Source organism: Panthera uncia, assembly GCF_023721935.1.
Source record: "Panthera uncia isolate 11264 chromosome A3 unlocalized genomic scaffold, Puncia_PCG_1.0 HiC_scaffold_11, whole genome shotgun sequence".
Lineage (NCBI taxonomy): Eukaryota > Metazoa > Chordata > Mammalia > Carnivora > Felidae > Panthera > Panthera uncia.
In genome coordinates this window covers 78,554,490-78,580,530 of record NW_026057578.1, presented here as the reverse complement: position 1 = coordinate 78,580,530, position 26,041 = coordinate 78,554,490, and the positions used below count along the sequence as shown (strand labels likewise).

Genomic DNA, 26,041 nt, shown 5'->3' with positions numbered 1-26,041 from the left:
CTAAGGAAGCCAAACAACTGCCATAACATGCTGTGCTATTAATTTAAGTGACTGTACTCTGGAAATATAATAGAGAAAAAAAAAATGTAACATCAAAGCAAAAATGTTATAATGACTGGATTTACTTAAGAGCATGCATCTAATCACCACTGTCCCCATCTACCCCTGCTCCCTCAATATACATTTTGAATTCATAACTTTTGGAAAACTAGTCTTGAATTATTTAAGGTTTGAATCATGTGTCCTCCAAGATCACATGCTTTCCATAAAATGGGACCATGCAACCTTGGATAAGGTCGTATATGGGTAAAGGTTAAATAAATGGAACAAGATAATAAGCCAGAGTGATTAGTATGGGCTATCATATGAGAAAGAAGTCCCTTCATTGATTTATGACCTTTCAGTTAACACATCTTAAATTCTCAATATGTTCCAGACAATGTGCCAGAAGCGAGTGATAAAAAGAACAGTTACAACATAGTCTCTACCTTGAAGGAATTTCATGAAACAGGGAAAAGAAATACATACATAAAATAATAACAGAAAATAGTAGAATTCCAAAGAAACCTTGGATCATCACAAGTTGCATTAAAATAATTTCTTCAATTAGGGTCAGAGAATTTTAGACTATCTAAAAGAAAATTATTTCTTCTACAGGAATTTTAGAAAATAAGGTGTATGTGTATTTTTAAGCAATAAGGGATACTATGGTCTGAATATTTGTGCCCCCCCCACCCCCACCCCAGATTCATGTTTAAATCTTAATTCTCAGTGTGATGGTATTAGGAGGTAAGGCCTTTGAGAGAAGATTAGGTCATAGGGCAGAGCCCTCATGAATAAGATTAATGTCCTTCTAAAAGGGGCCCAGAGAGATCCTTTGCCCCTTCCACCATGTGAGGAATACAATAAGAAGTCTGTGACCCAGAAGAGGGCCCTCATCTAACCATGCTGGCACCTTGATCTCAGACTTCCAGTCTCCAAAACTGTGGGAAATAAATTTAAGTTGCTTATAAACTACCCATCCAAGGTATTTTGTTATAGCAGCCCCAACAGACTAAGACAATAAAATCTGATTATAATTGTTTTCATTATATCTATAATTTACTCAAAAATAATGTCCTTTCTTTCCCTTTCAATAATAGCAAAGAACTTCCGACATACTGTTACCACCTTTTTTCCCCATTACTGTGATCAAAGTAGTACAACATTGCTCAAAACAATTATAAAACTGTGGGGTTTTAAAATTTCCTATTTATGGTACTAGGGCCTAATTGAGATTTAGTTTTAATCAAAAGTCATTCACAAAGAACAAACCATATTCTCCATTTAAAAGATCAAATTATATCTCACAGCAGTTATAAACATTCATGCTGCAAGAAAATGTCTGCATTTGTAAATAGTACAGTAGTAGCCTAAGGGATAGAATGGTCAAGCTTAAGAGGGAGTGGGCATGAAAGGTTTCTCAGAGTATGTGTCAATATTATTAAAATTTAAAGGATAGGTAAAAAGTCATTGGTGGCAGTAGAGAAAGGTTACTAACTTACCCTTCCTGAAGTGCTTCAGCCACCCAAATAAAACAAAGAACTCAAAGATAGGAAAGACAGGGCATTTTAAAAAGTATCATATAATTGTTGCTGAAATGATTATAAACATAATGCAGGGGCGCCTGGGTGGCTCAGTGGGTTGAGCGTCCTACTTTGGCTCAGGTCATGATCTCGTGGTTTGTGGATTCGAGCCCTGTGTCAGGCTCTGTGCTGACAGCTCAGAGCCTGGAGCCTGCTTCAGATCCTGTGTCTCCCCCTCTCTCTTCCCCTCCCATGCTCATACCCTGTCTCTCTCTGTCTCTCAGTGATAAATAAAAGTTAAAAAAAATTTTTTTTAACTTAATGCAAATGTCTGCATTTATTATTGAAAGAAGAACCCCAAAATTTACTCAAATAAAAATAACAGCTGGGAGGGGTTTAAATAAAAAAAAAAAAATATTGACTCTCTCATCTTATATGAGGTGAGTCAATACGTTCTGTTTTATTTATTTATTTTAAAGATTTTATTTTTAAGCAATGTCTATACTTAACGTGGGGCTCAAACTCACAACCCTGAGATCAAGAGTCACTTGCTCAACTGACTTAGCCAGCCAAGCACGACTGTTTTATTTTTAATGTTGGTAGAGAAATACAGGTTCATTCATTTATCTGTCTGGCTTTTTTATCTTAGATGATAGTAGACTAAAATGAAAACAGAATGTATAGCTTCCAAATAACTGTATTTAAAAATGCTTAAATAAAGAACATTTGAGAATGGTAAATTTTAAGGTGTGAATGGAAAAAAATAATAAGAAAATTCCCAAATAAAAGGATAAAGTAATGTAAGTGAAATTAAGTATGCAGTTATCAAAAAAATGTAACTATTAAGGGCAAAGAATATAAAGATAGATAAACCAAATACTATTTATAAGAGAAGTACTTAATACAGGTTAAAAATAAAGTGATAAATACACCAGGAAAATATAAATATAAAGAAAGCATGAGTTAAAATATCAACACCAGACAAAATTTCACGGCAAGAGGCATAAAGTGGGGCAAACTGATCAAATTACAACCCATAATGAAACTATTAGAAAATTAATTTTTATGCACTAAAGAATTTAGCATTGAAGTTCTTAGTATTTCAAAGATGAACTACACAAAAAGAATAAGACTATAAATAACTAAATAATATAAATTTAAAGTTTGGCCTAATAAATACATGCTGAATCCAACAAATAGAAAATATATATAAAAAGATACTTAAAAGAAAATTTACAAAAATAGATCATGTATCTAGACTACAAAGAAAAAAACCCTCACTCATATGAAATTGAAATTTGAAAGGCTTCAGCAACTTATTTAAATAAAATTAAACTGGTAACTAACTAAAAATAAAAAAGTCCATGATAAAACCCACTCTCCTAAACAACCCTTGAGTTAATTAAGAAATCAAAACAGCAATCATAAATTAGAAATTAATAATTTATAAAATTTACACAGGACAAAACATACACCTTTGCATATAAGTCTAATCAATTCCTTATAATAAACTTCTAGAAGTGGAGTGAAAGTGAACATCACTAGAATTGAGAAAGTCAAGAAAGTTTTTGGCTAAGGAGTTAAATGCGCCATATGATCAATGGAAATTCCCCATGTAACAGTAAGAGTTGAGGCTAAGCCAAGAGATGACTGCCAAAGTGCCCTATGAATTTGGAAACATATCACCTAGATGATAGAAGTCTAGGGATCTCATTACAGAAATTTAGGACACTTCATTAGCTGAAAGGAATATGTACACAGCGCTTGATTCTCACTCCAATAATAAAGGTATGACATCAATTCCTTAAGGTGATAGATTACCAATAAATATTTATTGCCCAATCAATACAAAAGATTCTAAATATTTAATCATCTTAAGTAGTTTGACCAAGCCAGCTATAAGGAATACTTGCATGGAACCTTCTAGATATAAGGATACATGAGATATATACAAATCCAAACCAAAGAATGTGCACATAATTTATGTGAATAAATGCACATGAGCTAGGAAACAGTAGCCAATGCATTTTGTCATGCCACCCTTAAGGCAGATCTTTACTTATAAGAAGGTTCATCCATACAATGACATAAGAAGTGTGAACATATTTAGGCCACTTTATACTATAATCAGTAGTCCCAGTAAAGTTTTATGCTTTCTTGACTAAGCTTGGACTTCATTTTAAATTCTGAAAATCTGTTATTAACCATCAGCACATAAAGTTTTCAGAGAACTAAATGGCATATTAAAAGGCTTACGGAAGAAAAAATACTCTAGCAGCATTCTTTTTTCCTGGAAAACTGAGTTTTCAACTTCTCAAGAAAAAAAGATAAACTTTTAGCTTAATGCTAATAAAACCAACCTGTAATTTTTGCTGCCTTTTCCTCTTGGTTCACTCGGTTCTCATCATCTTCTTCATTATCTTCTTCAAAGTCATCTAAATTGCCGATGTCAGCCTGCTTCATACTCATCAAACTAGCCAAACTTTGCATGTCTTCATCCCTACATCAATGATTTCAAATTTAATACACAGTTCATTAAATGACATTGTTTGAAAAAAGTTTAAGAAAATAATAATATAGTCTTTTTTCTAAATATTAATGAGCCCTTTTAAATAGTTGTACAAGACTACTGAAAAACCTAAATAGTCATATTCATTAATTTTTAAATGGCATGTTTAATTAGTAAAAAGCAAACTAGATTAAAAACTAACTAGTTAGGAGTTAGTTTAATTCTTTGCTGCCATCTATGGAAGACTAAAATTTTCTTCACAGGATTAAAGTGTGGGTTCCTAATCATTAAGTCTGGAAATAAAAACTTGTTTCATAAAACAGTGAGATAGTTTGCAAATCAATAAGATCTAGACTTTAAAATATTCAAGTTTTCAAAATAAATTAGAATAGAAATTCTTAATCTGAAATCCATGAACCCTTTTGGTTTTGTGGGTAGGAGGAAAAAGAAATGGTAAACCACTGTAAACTTAAACGTAAATCTTATTTAAATGTGCATTTTTCTCAAAGGGGCCATAACTCCCCAAAAGTGAAGGAACTATTGGAACAGCATTTTTAAAAATTACAAAATGAAAAATGACCTGGATTGACTATAAGTTAAATACCATATACTGGATAAAATGTAAAAATGTTTTTTATCTTGAAGTATTTGAAATATAAGTATATAAAGTTTACCTTACTCTAAACAAATCAAATAATGAAGTTTTCCTGAAATATCATTTTCACCTTAAATTTCAAATAAACTACCGTGAGTAAAACACATTTCTAACACATTACATACAAACTAAATTCAATCTGATATTCTTCCCTAAAATTCAGAATTTCAAATTAAGATACTGTTTCTCATGTTCTAACTACAATAAAATAGAAACAAAACAAGAAAACTCTTTTGTAAAGAAATGTTTGTTAACATTCACTTATTTTCTAAATATAGTACAACTATGCAGACTAAACTGGTTTTTGAAATTCTTTGCATTTTATCTCATGTAAGCCTACAGTTGACATAACCATTTCCCCTTTTAAAAATAAATTTAGTGATATCAAGTCTGCATGAACAAAAAAAGTTGTATTACCTTATATGAATGCTATACAAATTGCTCACCTGTCAATGAGGGATAATTTCAAGATATATCATTACTCTTGAAATGTTAACTTGCTTAATTTTACCTCTGTAATTTCCTCATACTTTAACCTTGAACATTTTTCTCTATGAAAGGTTAAGGAGGCAAGGAGTGTGGAGGCAGAGAGGGAGTTTAGGGTGTTTTAAGAGAAATTTCCACTGGAATTGAGACATTTGGTTTGACTGAATTTCCCAGATTCTCCCAGGGATGGATGGTGCTGATTCACTTACTGCTTCTGCCCAGTGGAAAGGAGTCCACATTCAAAGGATCTTCTCTGATTTTGTTTTCTCTTTTCTTCCTGTGTTTTCTTTCCTTTCATTATGGCTTGAACTTCAGGGTAAGATCTTTATTTTTAGGTTCTCAGTATTTAAGTCTAAAATTTAAGGTCCTGAGATGAAAGACTGATTGCTTCCATTCTGCACTGTCCCTCTGCCACACTCACTCAAAAGCCAACTTTCCAGAGATGAGGCTTACAGTTATCTACCAAGTCATTTGCTACCCTGTAGATGAGTGCCAAACATCTCATTTTGACTGACGCACAGAATCCAGTCTAATCAGTCAAGTAGACATGGCCAAATATAGTAACCACATTCCACTGGCTCAAATACATTTAGAACTATGATTCAGATTGGATCGAAATGTTCATAGCTGGCTTCCTTCTCTCACCTTTCAAATCCAGGCTTAGAGTTTCCATTTCTTCCCTCCCTGATCTTCCTCTCCAAGTAAGTACTAACCCTTTCATTACACCCCAAACATACACTCATCCTTGACTTGAATGTACGCAATAAGCATGGTAAATGTTACATTTTTCCTGTTCCAGGCATGTTTACCTCATTTTATACAGTTAGAATTTTACACTTAGGAGATCAGAACTGGTGTAGGAATTACCTTTGTGCAATGCCTATTCAGTACTTAAGAAGTGATTGCTTAAAAGGATAATTATATAGAAAATTGTACTTTGCTATACAACTTTTGGAAGGCCGGGCCAAAGAACATGAATTGGTAAAAGTCCCTTTAGTTCTTTCATCCCTCTTATCCTGAACTTTTCATCTTGGGTTCCTCTTATATCTCAGCTGCATCAAACAGCTCTACAAACTGCACTGTCTGTACTTCAGAGTACAACTACTTACACTAAAGACAATTAATACAAAACAAACATGGATGGCACCCTATGATACACAATTTAAAATTTGGAAATTGCTATAATATTACTTTTATATTATTGCCCATTCTCTAGAGTCAAGAGACTATATACACCAAGGAGTTCATTTAATTCAGCCTCTGAAACAAGGAATGGCAAGAATGACTGGTATGCAGTAGGATATTCTCAACTGTTGCCAGTCCACTAAGTCAAAAGCTGTTTACATACAGTTTTTAAACACACTGAGAAGCAGCTTGTCTTTTTGACAAAAGAAACTTACGTGGCTTTTCCTTCCCGAAGGAAAATGCAAGATAATGAAAACTGGAGAGTGGCAGATACAACTTTTTTAGACAATGGCTTGAATTTTAACTTGACATCAGTCTGAGTTGGCATAGGGCTTGCATACTGTTTCATGTTGATGCTGCTAGTAGCCAGAGCTTTCCTTCGACCAGAAGGGGATTCCTGGAAGATAAAATATAATTTGGAATTTTGGAGTTATTTTACACCCAAATATTTTAAAACACGATTTAAATAACATGATTAAATAACAATTGAAACTTCCTTCCCCAATGTATTCCTGTAACACAATATTGAAATAAAATTGTGATGAAGTTATATTGCAACTTTTACATCTTTAAATAAGGCATACATAAATTGGAGAGAGCTGGCCGAGGTAGAAATAAACTAAAACAACTCTAAATATGTCAGAAAAGGGAAAGCAAGGAATGGAAACTAGGACAGAAAGCCTCCAGAATTCCTCTAAAAAGAGGATAGAACACAGAGATAGGTATCAAAAGTACTCGACAACTGTTTTCCTTCCTTTCATTCTATTTAATGTAATTAATGGTATTTCTCCTTTTTGAATGCCTACCATTTTTATAGAACTTCCAGCCTCTGTGGCATTGTGTCTCGTTTTTAGTACAGTATCTGAGTTCTATCTTAATCTTAGCCTTATTTCTTCCTAGGGCGTTTTTTGATCACTCCACTCCACAGTTCTCTCTCCCTCCCCTAAGATCACATCTATCAAGGAAGAAACCGTTGGTTTCTCTGATGCTATGTCTGTGGCAGACACTGCCAAGCGAGTCTAGCAGGTCTCAAAATTCTCCAAACAGAGACTACCAATTCATCAGAAATGAATACAAAATAACACCTATTTGCTATCAAGGGTACTTAACATTCTAGAAATAAGCTATCTCATTTCAAAATTATCCTTAATAGAATAATAGCCTAGGAGAACAGTGAAAACAAAACAGCAAAATAATGATTGGACATTACCTATGTATAAGACACGTTGTTGATTCAAGAGAGATATGAAGATGATTAAGACGTAATCCCTTACTACATGTTCTAATGGCAAGGGAACATTTAGATGAGGATAATTTGCAAATAAAGTAAACCAGAGTTCATATGACATCATTAATGTAAACCAGAGGTCATACACCAGCATTCCTTAGGATTTACTGGTTTGGAGTTCAGATCTAAAATAAGGCCTAATTTTTAAGCTGTGTGACCCTGAGTAAGAAAACAAGCCTCACTAAACATCCCTATAAAATAAGGAGACTAAACAGAAATCCATTTAAGCTCTACAATGGTTTTCTATAAAATTATTCAATTTTCCAACCAAGGCTGGAAAAACTACCATTAACCTTTGAATTATTATTTAATAAATCTTTATTTTATTTGTCTTCTGATTGACAAACCTGCCTAAAATAAAGATATACTAATTTAATCAAAACATTAAGCCAGCCTTTTAGAAAAGAATTGACATTTCTGCCAGCAGGACAAGTAAAAAATGTAATGTAGCATCCCTAAAGAATACCTTGTTTTAAAATGTGGTCTTATCTGTCAGATTATGCACAGCAATATTATACAGAGCTATTAGTGCATGTAGATACCTTATGAATGAATTTCAAAAATGCATCAAGCACTTGAGAAGGATTTAAGCCCTCTCAGAAGAAATACTTAAGAATATGCAAATACCCTCAACTGAATCAAGTTGAACAGATGTGACTATCCCAAACAATACAATTGTTCTTTCCCTGGTCGCTACTGTCAATCAAAGAATAAGATTAAGGTCCAAGGTTCTGACAATGTGCAAAATGAAAAAGTATGATCAGGTAGTATCAATTTATTACACTGATATGAACAATAATCTCTTATTGTACCTTTAGAATAGCTAACAACTTTTACATATAATATAGGATTTAAAGCCTCTGTTTTGGAAGCATGACATACAAACTGCCACACATTATTTTCAGATTTTTTAAACAAATCTGTTTCACAAAGTATGACACTAATCCCCTAATAATAATTATTTTTTATAACCAAATAAACTATAAAAATTAAGGTAACTTGGAAATGAGCATAATTTTGAAAGCCCAATTTAAGGATAATTGCTATAAAATCTAGAGTTTTGACAATTAACATTCAAATTCATTTTTTAGATAAAAATTTTGTAGACGGGTTTTCTGCTGAACTCAAGCAGTTTTTAACTTTTTGGTATATCAGTCTCTGAAACAACAGAAAATAAAAGCTACTAAATTCTAACCATATTTAGTTGTACCACTTTAAGTATTTACTTGCTCAGCAACAATGAAAACAGCCCTTTGTAAGGTCTGGACAGGTGAGCAGAACAGAGTCTTTTGAGTCTACAATATCCATTTCTATTGTTAACGCAGGATCTCACTAGAGTCTGTGCTGGGAAAAGAGGTCTGAACTGTATTTCTAGTAATTCTCCACCAAGCTCCCACATTGTTTTCCTCTTTAAGGATCTTTCACAGCTCTACCTCAGCTCCATGAATCTCCACTTTTTACAACCGAGTCTAAGTCTTTACCAGCCCACAACTGATATCACCGCTATCATCAGTTCTATAAACAGGAATGAAATAAGCGATTGCAGTGTGAGACGAGCGTGTCTTTCGCATCTTATAGTCCTTCCACAAAGGAGTAGGGGCCAGCCAGGCAGAGAGAATTTAGAATTACTCTTACTGCTGCCAGAGTCCTAATGCTATTTCATGTCGGGCAAGGTACAGAAGGGGACAGAAATGAGAGAAAAAATAGTAAAAGGAATTTTAAGAGAAAGAAAGAACAATGACAAAGTCAGTGAGTGTTCACATATATGTAAGACTAAGTTTCTGTCTCTTGGCCTACGTTCATACATGTTTGTATGTGAATCTGACAATATTTGAGGAATTACTTCAAAACTCCTAAAGCCAAAGTTAACTTTAGTGTTTACTAAAAAACAAAAATAAAAGTAAGAGCTTTAGACAATTTAGATGACTGGATCCTATCCCCAGAGATCTTAAATTAGCAAAACCAGAGATAGGCTCAGGAATCTGCTACATTTCTAAAAATAATATGTACCTCCCTTCTCTACTCCCAGCCCACCCCTCCCACACACTCACCACTACTACCAGGTGATTCTAATCCAGTTAATCTAAAATCACACTTTCAGAAATACTTCCCCTCAGAAAGTTCTTACATAATATAATCATTTTTGCTTAAGAAATATCACTTTCATTTTTCCTAAGTATTCTCTGCTATAAAAACGACTTAGCCTATATATTTCCATTTCTTTGAAATCCAGCCTATTGTAGTTGCCATCAGGCAAACCTGCATTTGAATGTAACACCAGCATTTATTCATTGGTTAATTTCTGGCCCATTTCTTCATGTATCTGAGCCTTAGTTTCACACTGTCAGATTGACAAATATTTTTAAAAAATTTTTTTAATGTTTATCTTTATTTTTGAGACAGAGTGAGACAGAGAGAGACAGAGCATGAGTGGGGGAGGGGCAGAGAGAGAGGGAGACACAGAATCCGAAGCAGTCTCCAGGCTCCGAGCTGTCAGCACAGAGCCTAACACGGGGCTCGAACCCACGAACTGCGAGATCATGACCTGAGCTGAAGTCAGATGCTCAACTGACTGAGCCACCCAGGCGCCCCAGATTGACAAATATTTTTAAAAGCTGGACAATACCAAGTGATGATAAAAATGGGGAACAATGCAAACAAACTCTCTTACACTGCAGGAGAAAGTTCTAACTGATATAGCCGCTTTGGAAAGCAAGTTGACATTACCTTGTAAAGTGGAACACATGCATATCTTACAACTACTCAGCAATAATATCCATCTTAGATACATGTCCTGGAGAAACTCTTATAACAATATACTAAAATATCTAGTAGAGTTTTTAGCATACGGTAGGTACTTAATAAATAGTATTTATTATGAATATTTATTGACCACTTGACCTGATTTATTACACTAATATTACAAGTAATCCTTCGTGGATCACCAATCTTGAAATTAGGAAAATAAATAAACATAACTCAATGCAGGATGTTTAAAGCAATGCAGCTATGGGGGCACCTGAGTGGTTCAGTCAGTTAAGCATCCGACTTTGGCCTAGGTCATGATCTAGCGATTCCCAAGTTTGAGCCCCATGTCAGGCTCAGTGCTGACAGCTCAGAGCCTGGAACCTGTTTTAGATTCTATGTTTCCCTCTCTCTCTCTCTCTCTCTCTCTCTCTCTCTCTCTGTCCCTCCCCCACTTGCTCTCTCTCTCTCCTCTCTCTCTCTCAAAAATAAACAGTAAAAACAAAATTAAAGTAAGGCAGTTATGTTACTAAAATCTATGCATTGACCCCCAACATTCTTACCAGACCTAAAACAAATTCTCCACTTCAATGTGCACCCTCATTCAGGTGATAACCATACGAGCAATAGGTGAATACATGTTTTCTCTGTATAGCTTAAAAGGGAAAAAATTTATAATGACTTTATTTAAAAAAAAAAAATTTAAATGTTTGTTTATTTTTGAGACAGAGAAAGACAGAGCATGAACGGGGGAGGGTCAGAGAGAGAGGGAGACACAGAATCTGAAGCAGGCTCTGAGCTTTCAGCACAGAGCCCAACGCGGGGCTTGAACTCACGGACCGTGAGATCATGACCTGAGCCGAAGTCGGACGCTTAACCGACTGAGCCACCCAGGCGCCCCTATAATGACTTTATTAGTAAAGAATGAACTGATTATAAAATAAATAAATACAGTTTTGTAAGATTCGGGACTTCTTTATAACTATTTTTAAACATTATAGATTTTACCAAAAAAGCATGTATCTAATCTTGCCACTTCCCCAACCCCCACCCAAGCTAACAACAACAGGTATATAACATAATGTAGCAAGCAAGTTAATTAAATTTAGTTAAATTTAGTGTATTCTTTTTTTCATATCATAAGAATTTGGAGAGAATATCTCTTGTCCAAATTATTCAAGTTAGGGTCTTCTTACAGAATAGTTCATAGTACGATGTTTCATTTATTATGGATCCCAAGATTAATATAATACCTCTCCTATTAAAATATTTGACAGACTTCCTCTACCTATTAAAATGTCACATAAAATAAACCACAAGCTAGAAATTGAACTCTTTCTCCTATATACAAGGATAGGGGGATGTGGGGGAGCACTACTTCGATTTTATGATTTTTCAGAGTTTTATTAAACAAAAAGTTCTAAAAAGATTGTCATGCACTAATACTTTAATTAAACTTAATGGCAATGTTGATTTTTTACAATTGTGAAATACATTATAGATACTGAAGTATAAAACACAGAAGTACTATTTTAATGACTAATAAAATGAACATCCTGTACCACCATCCAGCTAAAGAAATAGAACACTACTATGTCCTCTCCTGAATCGCCTCCCTTTCCTTCCATCATCCAGAGATGACTACCACCTTGAATTTTGGATTACTTCTTCTCTCCTCTTTTCCAAAAAAGAATACTACTTATGTATGCAACCCTAAAGAACATGTTGCTGATGAATGGATAAACAAGATGTGGTATATCTATACCACAGAATATTAGCCTTAAGAGGTATGAAATTCTGATACATGATACATCATGGATGAAACTTGAGGACATTATGCTAAGTGAAATAAGCCAGACACAAAAGGTCAAATACTGTTATGATTCCTCTTATATGAGGAATACGCAAATATATAGTGACAGAAAGTAGAGCAGATATTACCAGGCATGGGAGAAGGGGACACGGAGAGTTATTGTCTAATGGATACAGAGTTTCTATTTGGTATAATGAAAACAATCTTGAAACAGATAGTGGTGAAGGGTACAACACTGTGAGTGTACTTAATGCGACAGAACTAGCTGCACACTTAAAAATGTTTTAAAAAGTAAGTTTTGTTTGTAGATTTTATCACAATAAAAAGTCAAAAAAGAATATAGTGTGTAGTTTTACATATTTCTTAACTTGATACAATGAAATAACATTAACATTTTTGTGATGTGTTTCTTATGTTCAACATCGAGTTCTCATCATGATTCCGACTAGGTATTGTAAAGGGGTCATTCCTATATTATTCTCGATCTTAAAAGGGAATGCTTCTGATTTTTCATCCTAAAATATGTTTCCTATAGGTTTACTTTTTCTTCTTTCAAAAATATTACTCTTTATAAAATTAAGTTCTCTTATGACTTTGAGGTTTTAAATCTACTTCTAATTTTATTTTTACATATAGGTGTTAAACTTTTATCACTTTAAAATTATTTTGGGATAATTTAAGATCTTTTAAACCCTTAACTTATTAATGTGATAATTTAATAGATTTTCTAAAATTAAAGCAACTCCACATTCCTGGAAAAAATCCAAAGTTATCTGAGCTTGTTTTCTTTTAGAGAAGGTTTCTAATTACAGATATAATTTCTTTAATGATTATAGAAGTATTCAGGTGTTTCGTGTCTCCCAGTGTCAATTTGGATAAGTATTTTCCCCCTTGGAATTTACACATTTCATCCAAGACTTCAAATTTAGTGACATAAAACATTTTAAAATCTTTTTATTATTTTAATTTCTGCAAAATCTATAGTTTTGTACTTTTTACACTCCCAATGCCATTTGTGTCTGCTCTTTTTTGTTTCTAGATAATTCTTTCTAGAAACTGTCAATTTCCTTGGGCTTTCCCAATCAACAACTTTTGGCTTTGTTGATCCTTTCTAGTATGTTTTCTATTTTAGTAGTTTACGCTCATTTTTACTATTTCCTTCCTCCTAGTTCCCTCAGGTATATTTTAACTCCTGAATTCTGAGCATTTCTTCTTTCCTGATCTAAGCATTTAGGACTATATATTTCTCTAAGTACTATTTTAACTATACCTCACATTTTATTATTAATTATTTTGTTATCTTGTATTTAAATATTTTCTAATTTTTCATTACAAGTTCTTTGACTCGTGTTTAGAACCTTTTTCCAACTATATGGAGTTTTTCTACTTTCTTGTTTTTATGTTTATTTACTTATTTATTTAGAGAGAGAGCACAAGCGGGAGAGGGCAGAAAGAAGAAGAGAGAGAATCCCAAGCAGGTTCTGCGTGATCAGCCCAGAGCTTGATGCAGGGCTTGAACTCACAAACTGCGAGATCATGACCTGAGCCAAGATCAAGAGTCGGATGTTTAATTGACTTAACTGCCACCTCTCTACTTATCCCCTCTACTTATCTTTATGTAATAGATTACATTTCATTGATTTGGGGGTCACAGAATAGGATCTACTTAATTTCAATCCTTCAAAATGTATTGAGGCAAGTTTCATGGCTTAAGTCATGATCAACTTCATACATGTTCCATAGGTCCTTAAAAAGTATTTAACTGGTATGCATACACTGCTGAATCGCCTATAGCGACAAATCATTCAATTTCTTACGTGATAAGGACCTGCAGGGCAGTAGAAATGTCAAATATAAGGTCATGGAACATTTTCTAAAGGACACAAATCAAGGAATAAATACGTGCAAGAACTGAAAAGCTACTCAAACATTTCTTCTCAGGTTCCTTTTTTTCCTTCTGAAATAACCTCCTTTTATTTTAGGACTGTCTCTTATACACAGCATATAGCCAGAAAATTTTTTAATCCAGTCTGATGATCTCTGTCCTTTAGTGGAGAGTGCAGATCAACAGTTCCCAAAAGTTTTTATTTCAAGGCCCTTTTAAATGCTTTGAGAGGGGCACCTGGGTGGCTCAGTCAGTTAAGTGTCCAACTTCAGCTCAGGTCATAATCTGTCGGTTCATGAGTTTGAGCCCTACATCTGGCTCTATGCTGACAGATTGGAGCCTGTTTCAGATTCTGTGTCTCTCTCGCTCTCTGCCCCTCCCCCTCTCATTCTCTCTCTCTCTCTCTCTCTCTTTCTCTCTCTCTCTCTCTCTTTTTAAAAATAAACATAAATAAATAAATAAATAAATAAATAAATGTTTTGAGAACTACAAGGAGCCTTTATGTAGGTTCCAAATATCAATATTTGCTTCATTAAAAAATTAAATATAAGAAATTTAGAAAATATTTAATTCAAACATAACTAATAAACTCATGTTAACATATTTTTATGAAGAATAAATATACTTTTTAAAAGACTTTATTTTTTAGAGCAGTTTTAGGTGTACAACAAAATCAAGACAGAGGCACAGAGATTTCCCATATAATCCTGAGCATACACACATACAGAGCCTATCCCATTATCAACAGGACTAACCAGTATGTTACACTGTTTACCAAGGATGAACCTACACTGATGTATCATAATCACCCTAAATCCATAGTTTACCTTAGGGTTCACTTGTGGTGGTGTACATTCTATTTGTTTGGACAAATGTATAACGCCACATATCTATCATTATAATATTAAATGATATTTTACTGCCCTAAACATCCTCTATGCTCCACCTATTCATCTCCCCTACTCCCCACCGTTGGCAACAACAAAAAAGTGATCTATTTTCTCCATATTTTTACCTTTTCCAGAACATCACATAGTTGTAATCATACAATTACATAGTCTTTTCAGATTAGCCCCTTTCATTTACTAATATGCATTAAGGTTCCCCTATGTCTTTTCATGGCTTGATAGGTCACTTCTTTTTAGTGCCAAATAATATTCCATTGGCTGCATGTACCCCAGTTTATCCATTCATCTCTTGAAAGACACCTCAACTGCTTCAAAATTTTAGTAATTATGAATAAAGCTACTATAAAACATCCATGAGCAGGTTTTTATGTGGACAAGGGTTTTCATTTTGTTTGGGTAAATACCAAGTAGTATGACTGCTGGGTTGTATGGAAACATTACGTTTAGTTTTATAAGAAACCACCAAACTCCCTTCCAAGTAGCTGTAGCACTCTGCATTCCCACCAGCAACATATGAAAGATGTTGGTCCACATCCTCACCAGCACTGGGTGTTGTCAGTGTTCCAGATTTTGGCCATTCTATGGAAGGTGGATAGTGGTATCTCATTGTTTTTATTTGCAGTTCCCTGATGACATGATGTGGAGCATCTTGACATATGTCTGTTTGCCATCTGTACGTATTCTTTGGCTAAATGTTTCTTAAGGTTTATGTCCCATTTTTTAAATTGGGTTGTTTGCTCTTGTATTGTTCTTTGTATATTTTGGATAACACTCCTTTATCAGATGTGTCTTTTGTAAGTATTGTCTCCCTGTCTGTTGCTTCTCTTCTTCTCTTGATACTGTCTGTCACAAGGCAAGTTTTTAAATTCAATGAAATTATCCATTATTTCTTGCATGGATCATATCTTTTGTTTTCTATCTAAAATGGCATCACCATACCCAATGTCATCCAGGTTTTCTCCTGTGTTATCTTCTAGTAGTTTTACGGTTTTGCACTTCACATTGAGATCACATTAGGTCACAATTTGAGTTAATTTTTGTGAAGGGTGTAAAGTGTCTATCTAGATGCATTTTTTTTTTTTTGCATATGGATGTCCAGTTGTTCCAGCACCATTTGTTGAAAAGATTATCTTTGCTTCATTAGTTTCACTCCTTTGTCAAAGATCAGTTGACTATATTTATGGGGTCTATATTTAGGTTCTGTGTTCTGCTCCACTGATGTCTCTTCTTTCATCAGTATCACACAGTAGTGATTACTGTAGCTTTATAGTAAGTCTTGAATTCAGGTAGTATCAGTCCTCTAACTTTGTTCTTCTCCTTCAATATTGTGTTGGCTATTCTGAGTCTTCTCCATATGCTTCTTCATATAAACTTTAGAATCAGTTTGTTGATATCCACAAAATACTTTGTTGGGATTTTCATCGTGAATGATTGAATCTGTAGGTCAAGCTAAAAAGAACTGACATTTTGACAATATTGAGTCTTCCTATCCATGAACATGGAATATCTCTCATTTAGTTCTTTGATCTCATTCATCAGAATTTTACAGTATTTTTCATACACATCTTGTACATATTTTGTTAGCTTTACACCTAAGTATTCTGGTTTTTGGGGTGCTAATGTAAATGAAATTGTGTTAATTTCAAATTTCACTGTTCATTGTTGATATATAGGAAAGCAAATGACTTCCATATATAAATCTTGCATTCTGCAACCTTGTTATAATCAGTTAGTTCCAGGAGGTTTTTATGTTGATTCTTTTGTTTTCTAAATAGATGATCATGTATTCTATGAACAAAGAGAGTTTCACATCTTACTTCCCAATATGTATACTTTTTATTTTCTTTTCATGTCTTATTTCATCAGTAAGGACTAACAGTATGATGTAGAAAAGTGGTGAAAGGACATCCTTGCCTGGTACTTGATCTTAGCGGGAAAGTTTTGAGTTTCTTACCATAAAGCATGATGTGAACTGTTGGGATTTTGTAGATGTTCTTTATGAAGTTGAAGAAGTTTTCCACTATTCCCAGCTGGCTGAGATTTTTGATTTTTATCATTAATGGGTGTTAGATTTTGTCAAATGCTTTTTCTGCATCTACTGATACAGTCCTGTGATTTTTCTGTTTTAGTATATCGATGTGGTGGATTACATTCATCGAAATACTGAACCAGACTTGCATATCTGAGATAAATCCCACTTGGTTGTGGCATATAATTCTTCTCACATTTTTTTGGATTTGATTTGCTAATAATTTGTTGAGAATTTTTACATCTATGTCATTAAGAGGTATTATTCTATAGTTTTCTTGTAATGTCTTTGTTTGGTTTTAGTATAAGGTAATGTTGGCCTCAGAGAATAAGCTAGTAAGTATTTTTTCTGCTTCTATCCTCCAAAAGAGATTGTAGAGAATTGGTATACTTCCTTAAATGTTTGGTAGAATTCATCAGTGAACCCATCCAGACCTGTTGCTTTCTGTATACCCTCTATACAAAACAATTTAATAAGAAGAGTGCCACTGTTTTATATTTTTACAAATCTCTTCAATGTGTTTGTATCACTCTAAAATATCACTAATGTCCAATTTGACAGACAGCTAGATTCTCATCTCTACTCTCATGTTCAATCTGTGTGATATGCTATTTAGATCGAAGTATACGAAGAAAACCCAGGCTCATACAGATATACAGTTGGAAAAGATAGGAGTATTTTAATGATCCTTTCAGACAATTTGAGTTCTTCTTTCCTACTATATCGAAACTCTACAAATGGTATTTTCTTAACAATTAACAGTAATGTGGAATCTGAAACCCTATCAATAAACTTTTCACAAACTTTTCAAACTCTGTTAAATTAAGATCCAATGCTCTAATCATGCATGTTGAATGGGTTTTTTACTCATGCATAATTTTGTAACATCATATGCTTTAGTCTTTTGGAAAATACTGATTATCTGAATGATGCAGATATTCTATTTTTTTAAATGTTTTTATTTTTGAGATAGCGCCAGTGAGCAGGGCAGGGGTAGAGAGAGAGGGGGACAGGGGATCCAATGCAGGCTCTGCTCTGACAGCAGTGAGCCTGATATGGGGCTCAAACCCACTAACAGCAAGATCATGACCTGAGCCAAAGTCAGACGCTTAACTGACTGAGCCACCTAAGCACCCTTATGCAGATATTTTAAATGTTTACACATTCCATTATATAATACCAAAGGAATCACATTTGCTTATATCAGTACATATTCCATCAGAAAAATCTTTAAACACTTGGAAAATTATCAAGCTTAACATGTTGAAAATAAGTTTTGCAAAATACTTTCACTTGAAAGCTCATATTTTATCATTGGGAACAAACAATTTCAGTCACTTTAAGTAGCAAGATCACTGTGTTCAGTTTCAGGAAAACGTTTGTTAAATTAATACCTAAGTGTTCATAAGAAGTCAGTCATTTTTTCAAGTAAAAATGGTGTTCCAGGGAAAAAGGGTGATTAGTTTACCACTCAACAAATCACACAAATGCTTAAGTAACTTTGCTCTTTGCAATGCAGTATAAGTACTTTATGCATACTTTCCATTTTGTCAGAGAGAATATTAAAAAGACTTAATATTCAAGGGATGAAATTTAATAAAAATAATAATTTTATCACAACATCAAGAACATACATAAATGAAATCCAAAGAAGGCTAGTTCCTATTTATAAAATTTCAATATCACTTCTACCTATTAATACTAAGAACAGAAGAGGCAATCTTCCTCATTGTTTTCTTCTGTGCAATGAGTTCATTACACTGATTGTACAGCTCTGGGATATCAGCTTTGTGCAACAAAGGGACTTTATTAGGCCTCCCATCTTGTGGGCATGGCCAGTGCTAGACTTTTCCTGCATCTCCATGCAGAGGCAAAAGCAGTAAATCATGGCTTCAGTAGAAATCCTCAGTGGGAAAACTAAGATGAATACTTATCTTCTAGACTTCCTGCTTTCAATTTTATTTTATTTTATTTTATTTTATTTTTTTTAGTTTCTTTGGGTTCTTTCTATCTGTGTTACTTAAGAAGTGCATTTACAAAGATCATTTGGTCATATTTTACCCAAGTTTTTAACTGTTTTCCAATAGGGGAGTTATCCACGCTAGCTAGTCACATCACACTGCCAGAAGCAAAATTCTCATTTGAATTTTACAGGAATAGAACTGAACATTTCCATAAAGAAATAGCCATCACAACAAAGTTCACTTCTCTCACACTGACCTAAGCTCTTAATTTAGAAACTCTTAATAATGACTTATTAGGATTGTTCAAGAATTTATTTTATTGGAACTCTCCAGATTAAATCTGCAGTTATCATTGTAACCAATACTCTCTCTTATTTTGTCTGTTTAGATGCTATGTTTCACCATCACCTTAAGCAGGTAGTAAGTATCTGATGATAAATTAATGCTTGCAGCATATAACCTTTCAGAGCCTCACAGCCTAATGCCTGATTCTGTTCATTCTTGACAATCAGAACTCTAAATTCTATTCTGATTTTATACCACTGAATCAGGGCACCAGGAGATGAAGGGACAGACAGAACTCTGGACAGCATTCTAAAGATGTGTCTGACACTTAAAAGTCTCAGTTATTAGATCTTACCCTCTAGCCCATGTGATTTATTTGCAGTAAAGAACACACTGAAATATTTGTGTAAATTACCGTCTTCTCTACTGACTCAAACAAAAACTGTTAAATGAGATAATGTGGAATTGGGAGGGACCATAGAAGTTTCTTAATACAACCTGTCACCCCCGTTGCAAAAGCACCTTATATCACCCCTAACGGAATTATCACACTTGCTTCCTGGTACTTTTCATTCAAATTCAACCTAAAAACTTTGTTTTGTTCTGTCTAAAACAAAATAATTTGATGCAGTACAACATCAGAATCAACAATTTTGCTTTTATTTATTCTACAAATACCTATTTGAGAGGCTATTATGTGGCTGACGGTCTCTCACTGAATTTTGTGATAACACTTTAAACTTTATTTTCAAGTGATAAAGAGTCAAGTTAGAAATCAAAAAGTCCTCTAACTTTTTAAAAATTGTGATGCTGGTCCTTTGAGCTGTCATAAGCACCACATTTCTCAGTCCATGCTAAAAAGATCTTTGCTTCATCAGCAGACCAAATGGAATACTACAGAATTTAATTTGGATTCCATGGAGCAATTAAATGCTAAAGCAGACATGCCACAAGGAACTCTCTCAACCACAAAGACTTAATTAGAAACCATATCAGCTAAAATAACCAAACTAGATGGTTGGATGGAAGAGAATTTGGTAGCACAAATGTAAATGGAAAGAATCAGCACTAAAAATCTGTTGAGATATGTACTCAAAAACATTTGTAAAAATTATTAGTTTTAGAATAAAATCTAAATTCCCTCTGAAAAAAAAAAAAAACACCCAAAAACCTCAACCTCTCAAATGGAAGGAAACCCCAGATATACATAAAGTACAAGTTAAAGTATTCAAGTCAAAGGTCTAAATAAGTTGTAGGCTGTCCAAATGTAAAATACATAGACACACACACACACATACAAAGTCAAATCTACTACCAACTACAAAATTGATAAAAGGCAGTTTATATCACCCCCTACCCCTGTAATCCTAAAGAAAGCCACTAAAAATTTATTGATACTATTGTATGTAGTTTTTTGACCTTAAAAAGGAACGACACTACCAGATTTTTAAATGGGTCTCCAGTAAGTGTTTTAAGAGAATTAGACTCATCCATTAGATTAAACATAATCCCTGGTAACCAAGCATTATATCATTCATGGCCAGGACTTGAATGTGTGTGCTGATAAGGGCTCCCAAAGTTTCATAACTAGACAGACCTAGTCCAGAGTTGTTTATTTTCATCCAAATCAGACTCAACATAGCCAAACTGAATCATCTCCATCCCTTAAACTGTTTCTTCCCTGAGTTCTCATCTATGTGAATTGTACTACCATCCATCAAGCCTCCCAACCCCAGGGCTCACCTAAGTTGGCTCTAACTGCTAAATCTCTCCAGAATCTGGACCCATTCTTTCCATCTCCAACCATGTGAAGAGACCACTGCCATAGCCTCTGCATTTGTTGACCTTTCTCTAGTCTCACACACACCTAGATTTCATACTCCATAATTCTATGAGGGTAATCCTCTTTTTGTTTTAATGCTATACCTTTTTTTCTGATTATATGAGAAAATTCACCACAGAAAATTATAAATACACAAAAAGTACACAAAAGAATCACTCAAAACTTTAACAACTAGTTGAAACCACTGCTAATATTTTGACATATTTGTTCTAGTTCTTTAAAAATAGTTGAGATGACACTATTTGAAAATTATGCTTTTTTTAAAGTTGACATTACAGTTTATAAACCTAAATTTTAGAAGTTGCATATCATTCTGAATTGTGGTTATTCCACAAATTTATATAACTTCCTCCTATTAATGAACTTAAATTTAAGCTCTTCACTTTTGTCACTTAGAAATGATGCTGCAATGAACATTTTTATGCGCAAAGTATTTCTGGCACTTCTGACAGTTTTGTAGGACAGATTCCTAGAAGTAGAATTTTTGGGTAAAGTATTTGAATGCTTTCCAAACAAATCATACCAAGGTTTATAACCTACAGTATACAACACTGCTAGTCTCATTCATCACACCCACTACAGCACTATTATTTTTAAATCTTTGCTAAGCTGTTAAGAGAAAACGTGTATTTCACCCATTTAATTTGCATTTCTTTGATAACTCATGACCCTAAATATATTTCTTTGTTTATTATCCATCGATATTTTTTCTTTTGTAAAACTAGTTAAGTCCTTTGTCCATTTATCTATTTGGATATTGCTCTTAAAAGGAAAAGAGACTTCTAGAGTTCTTTAAATATTGAAAATATTAGCCTTTTGTCTGCCACATTTGTTGTAAATATATTTTCTTTTAATATGTCTTTTAATCTCCTAATTAAATTGTTTTTAATGTTTATTTTTGAGAGAGAAAGAGTGTGAGCGGGGAAGGGGCAGAGGAGAGGGAGACACAGAATCTGAAGGAGGCTCCAGGCTCTGAGCTGTCAGCACAAAGCTTGACACGGGGCTCCAACTCATGAACCGTGAGATCATGACCTGAGCCAAAGTCAGATGCTTAACCGACTGAGCCATCCAGGTGCCCCTTAATCTAATTAAAAAAAATTTTTTTTGAATGTTTATTATTTTTGAAGGAGAGAGACAGAGCGTGAGCAGGGGAGGAGCAGAGAGAAAGGGAGACAGAGAATCCAAAGTGGGCTCCAGGCTCTGAGCTGTCAGCACAGAGCCCGACGCGGGGCTCAAACCCACAAACCATGAAATCATGTCCTGAGCCAAAGTTGGACGATTAACTGACTGAGCCACCCAGGCGACCCTCAATCTCCTAATTTAAAAACCTTACATTTTTCTTATTACATAAATAATGCAGGGTTCATCGTAAAAAAAAAATAATTACAAAATACAGAGAAGTAAAAAAAAATTGAAAATTACAATAATCCCACCTATAGAGTGAGTCATTCTTGTATTGATTTTCTAGTTTATTTGTAGTCATTTTTTAGAAAAATCGAATATGTTGTGCATTCTCTTTTGTAAACTACTTTTTTCATTAAAATATGATGAATACACTTCTTTGCCAATATTTTACCATGATGTCATTTACAATGGCTATAAACAGTCCATTTTATGGACATAACAATTTAATTAATCCCATGTTTAGGGGAATTGAGGTTGTTTCTAATTTTTCATATTACAGTATAAGCAATAACCATGTAAAAATCTTCTGTTAATTCTTTACATTCATACTTAAATATTTCACTAAGATAAATTTCTATTGGTTGAATAACTGGCTCAGACATGCACATTTTAAAGTGTTTTATATGACTGTCATTTGTCCTCTAGAAGTTATACCAACATATACTCCCATCAACAGGTGGACCTTAGCCAACAGTGAGTCTCAACATGATTTTTAAAATATACATTAGTTTTGATTGGGGGGGGGGAAGGGGCTTTTTTGTTTTATTTATTTTTGAGAGAGAGAGGGAGAGCAGAGGAGAGGCAGAAAGAGAGAGACAGAAGATCCAAAGTGGACTCTGCACTGACAGCAGAGAGCCCAACATGGGGCTCAAACTCACGAACAATGAGATCATGACCTGAGCTGAAGTCGGACGCTTAACTGACTAAGCCACCCAGGCTCCCCAGTTTTGATTTTTATGTAGACAAATATATGTATATTTTCCTCTGTGATTTCTTCCCTACTGCTCAGAAACTTAAAAAGTTCTTCTTCATTCAATGATTTAACAATATTCACTTCTGGGGCACCTGGGTGGCTCAGCTGGTTAAGCACCCAACTGTTGATTTCAGCTCAAGTCACAATCTCACAGTTCCTGAGATCGAGTCCTGCGTTGGGCTCTTCAGTGACAACTGGGAACCTGCTTAGGAATCTCTCTCCCTCTATTTCTCTGCCCCTCTCCTGCTTACATTCTCTCCCTCTCTCTCAAAATAAATAAATAAACTTAAAAAAAATAATATTCACTTTTCTCTTTTAGTGTCGATTATTTTATTGTCTTCAGTTAACTTTCTTATCTATTTGGAATTCCTTTTGTAGTGAGATGAGGAGCTCTCTTTTTCCTCCTCCCAAACAGTACCAATACTATTGTATAGTGATTTGAGAAGTGTGAGAATCTCTTATTTTTTAATGTTTATTTATTTTTGAGAGAGAGAGAGAGAGAGAGAGCGAGAGCGCACAAGTGGGGAAGGGGCAGAGAGACAGGGAGACAGAGAATCTGAAGCAGAAGTCAGATGCTCAACCGAGTGAGCCACCCAGGTGTCCCAAGAAGTGTGGGAATCTTTATACAACCATTTCATGCTTATAATTTGTCAAGGATTTTTCTCTGCTTCCAGGATAAAGTTAAAACTCTTTAACATAGCAGAGCTCTTTGGGACACTGTCTCTGATTCCATGTGAAGAACACCAACTGCCCCTCCCTGCAAATGCATCCCATGCTCTGATGATAATCTGCCAATTGCATATGCTACTCAATTTTTCTGTGATGACATAAATTTATAATTTTCAGGCACAGAAGATCTTTCCAAAAAAGGTACAAAACCAGAAGAAATAACAATAGAAGTTACTTTTATAGAATACTTACTTTGCATCAGGCATTACTCTTAAGTGCTTAACTCATTTCTCATTTGTTTCTCACAACGGTCCTCTGAGATACTATTACTACCTCATTTTAAAGATAGGAAACTTAGCCACAAAAAGATCAAGTAACTTGCCCAAGGTTACATAGCTAGTAAGCAAAAGAAATGAAATATGAACACAGGAAATCTGGCTCTGCAATATGTACTCTTAACCACTATACTGCACTGCATAAAAGAAAAGACACAAATTTGAATATATAAATACCAAAAGCTTACTATGTAGTAAAATACACCATTTGTAATACTAAAAAGAAAAGTGACTGGTAGAGAGAAGATATCCACAAGACACATAAAAAAACAGTGTATAGGATACATAAAGGTCTACAAATGAATAAGAAAATGTAATCATTTCAATTAAAAATTGGCAGTAGATATTCTCGGGCAATTCACAGAAAAACATTAAGCGGCCAATAAGCATATAACGAGCTCAACTTCACTAGTTATCAAGGAAATGCATATTAAAATGATAAAGGAGAGCATTTTCACCCATCAGAATGACAAAAATTAAAAAGTCTAGTAATATCCAGTGTTGCTGAAGGTATGGAAAAAACAGGCATTTCAATCACTGCTGTTGGGAATATAAACAGTTACAGCCTATTACAAGGATATTCTTTTAGCACTGAAACCATCAAAATAAAACAAATGTCTCCTTTGACTGAACAATTCTATTTCTGGGAATCTATCCCAGAACGTGGAAATCTATTCTGAATGTGTGCATAAATTCTCAATGCTGTGGTATCTGTAACACTATCAAGTAAATTGGAAATTACTGTAACACCCATCAGGACCTTTTACCTGTACAGGTAAAATAGCATTGTTAGAATATATACTTGTTTTCTTACACTTCCATATTATGGTGCCACAGAACACTTTTAACAAACATTTACTGCTTTTGAAACAAGTGGAGTAAGTGTTTTTTATAGTAATTTTCCCCCTACAGGTAACTAGAGAATATGAAAAGTAAGGGTAAAGAGGTATCCGGGTCCTCATATTGACACCCCAACTTCATAGCTTCCAGTATAATTAAATACTTAAATATTTTTGTAGTGTTGAGCTTGCTTCAGGGCAAGTTATAGGATCTTCTTTCTTTAGATTAAAAAAGTCATACAGATAATTACCATAGCTTTCTGTGATGTTTTAGGTACCGCCTTGCCTAAGAGCAGGAAGGTAGGCAAGTGATTTCTTAAAGTACTTTTTCAGCTCCAGGGTGATAAAAACATCTTAAACTTTCTGAAGCTGAAAACTCATAATTAACCATTAAAATTTAAAACTGAACAATCACATACAGTTAAGATACAATTCTCTAAAATACAGTGTAAAAAAAGAAGTACTTTATATAAAGATCGATTAACATTTTTCATGTGAAAATCAGCAAATATTGTTAAAATGCAAGATTCAACACCTCAAATCACTACCACTTCAAATAAATAATTTATCTGCCTATAAGGAACTTTTTCAGTAAGCAATTATGGATAATACACAATATGTGTAGTACACCTACTATACAGCACCCTATAAGAATTATATAACATTGCCAATCCTGGTTACGAGAAGAATTCTTTAGAGTATTTAGTATGAAAGCTTGAAGACTATTTCTTACATAGGAATAAAGTAGAGAGGCCACATGATAACACATGGCTCAGGACCTTTTCCTGTGGTGGAAATGGTTAAACATTTCTGACATCATAGATTTCTAAAATTCTGGCTGCTGCTTATGTCATATACATAACAACAAAACTATAATGAC

General features: G+C 34.2%; 1 protein-coding gene across 14 annotated transcripts in view; it reads right to left on the bottom strand.

The window, feature by feature from the left end:
- Positions 1-26,041, bottom strand: part of EHBP1 (EH domain binding protein 1) — a 375,396-nt gene that overhangs the window by 201,181 nt on the left and 148,174 nt on the right. For 13 of the 14 annotated variants that reach the window (XM_049650279.1, XM_049650277.1, XM_049650275.1 and 10 more), the window contains 2 exons: positions 6,616-6,797; positions 3,926-4,065 (listed from right to left, as the gene is read on the bottom strand). In XM_049650279.1, coding sequence (XP_049506236.1) covers positions 3,926-4,065; positions 6,616-6,797 — 322 coding nt within the window. Of the gene's footprint in view, positions 1-3,925; positions 4,066-5,424; positions 6,581-6,615; positions 6,798-26,041 lie in introns of those variants that run through there. The other variant, XM_049650290.1, reaches the window with a different exon arrangement.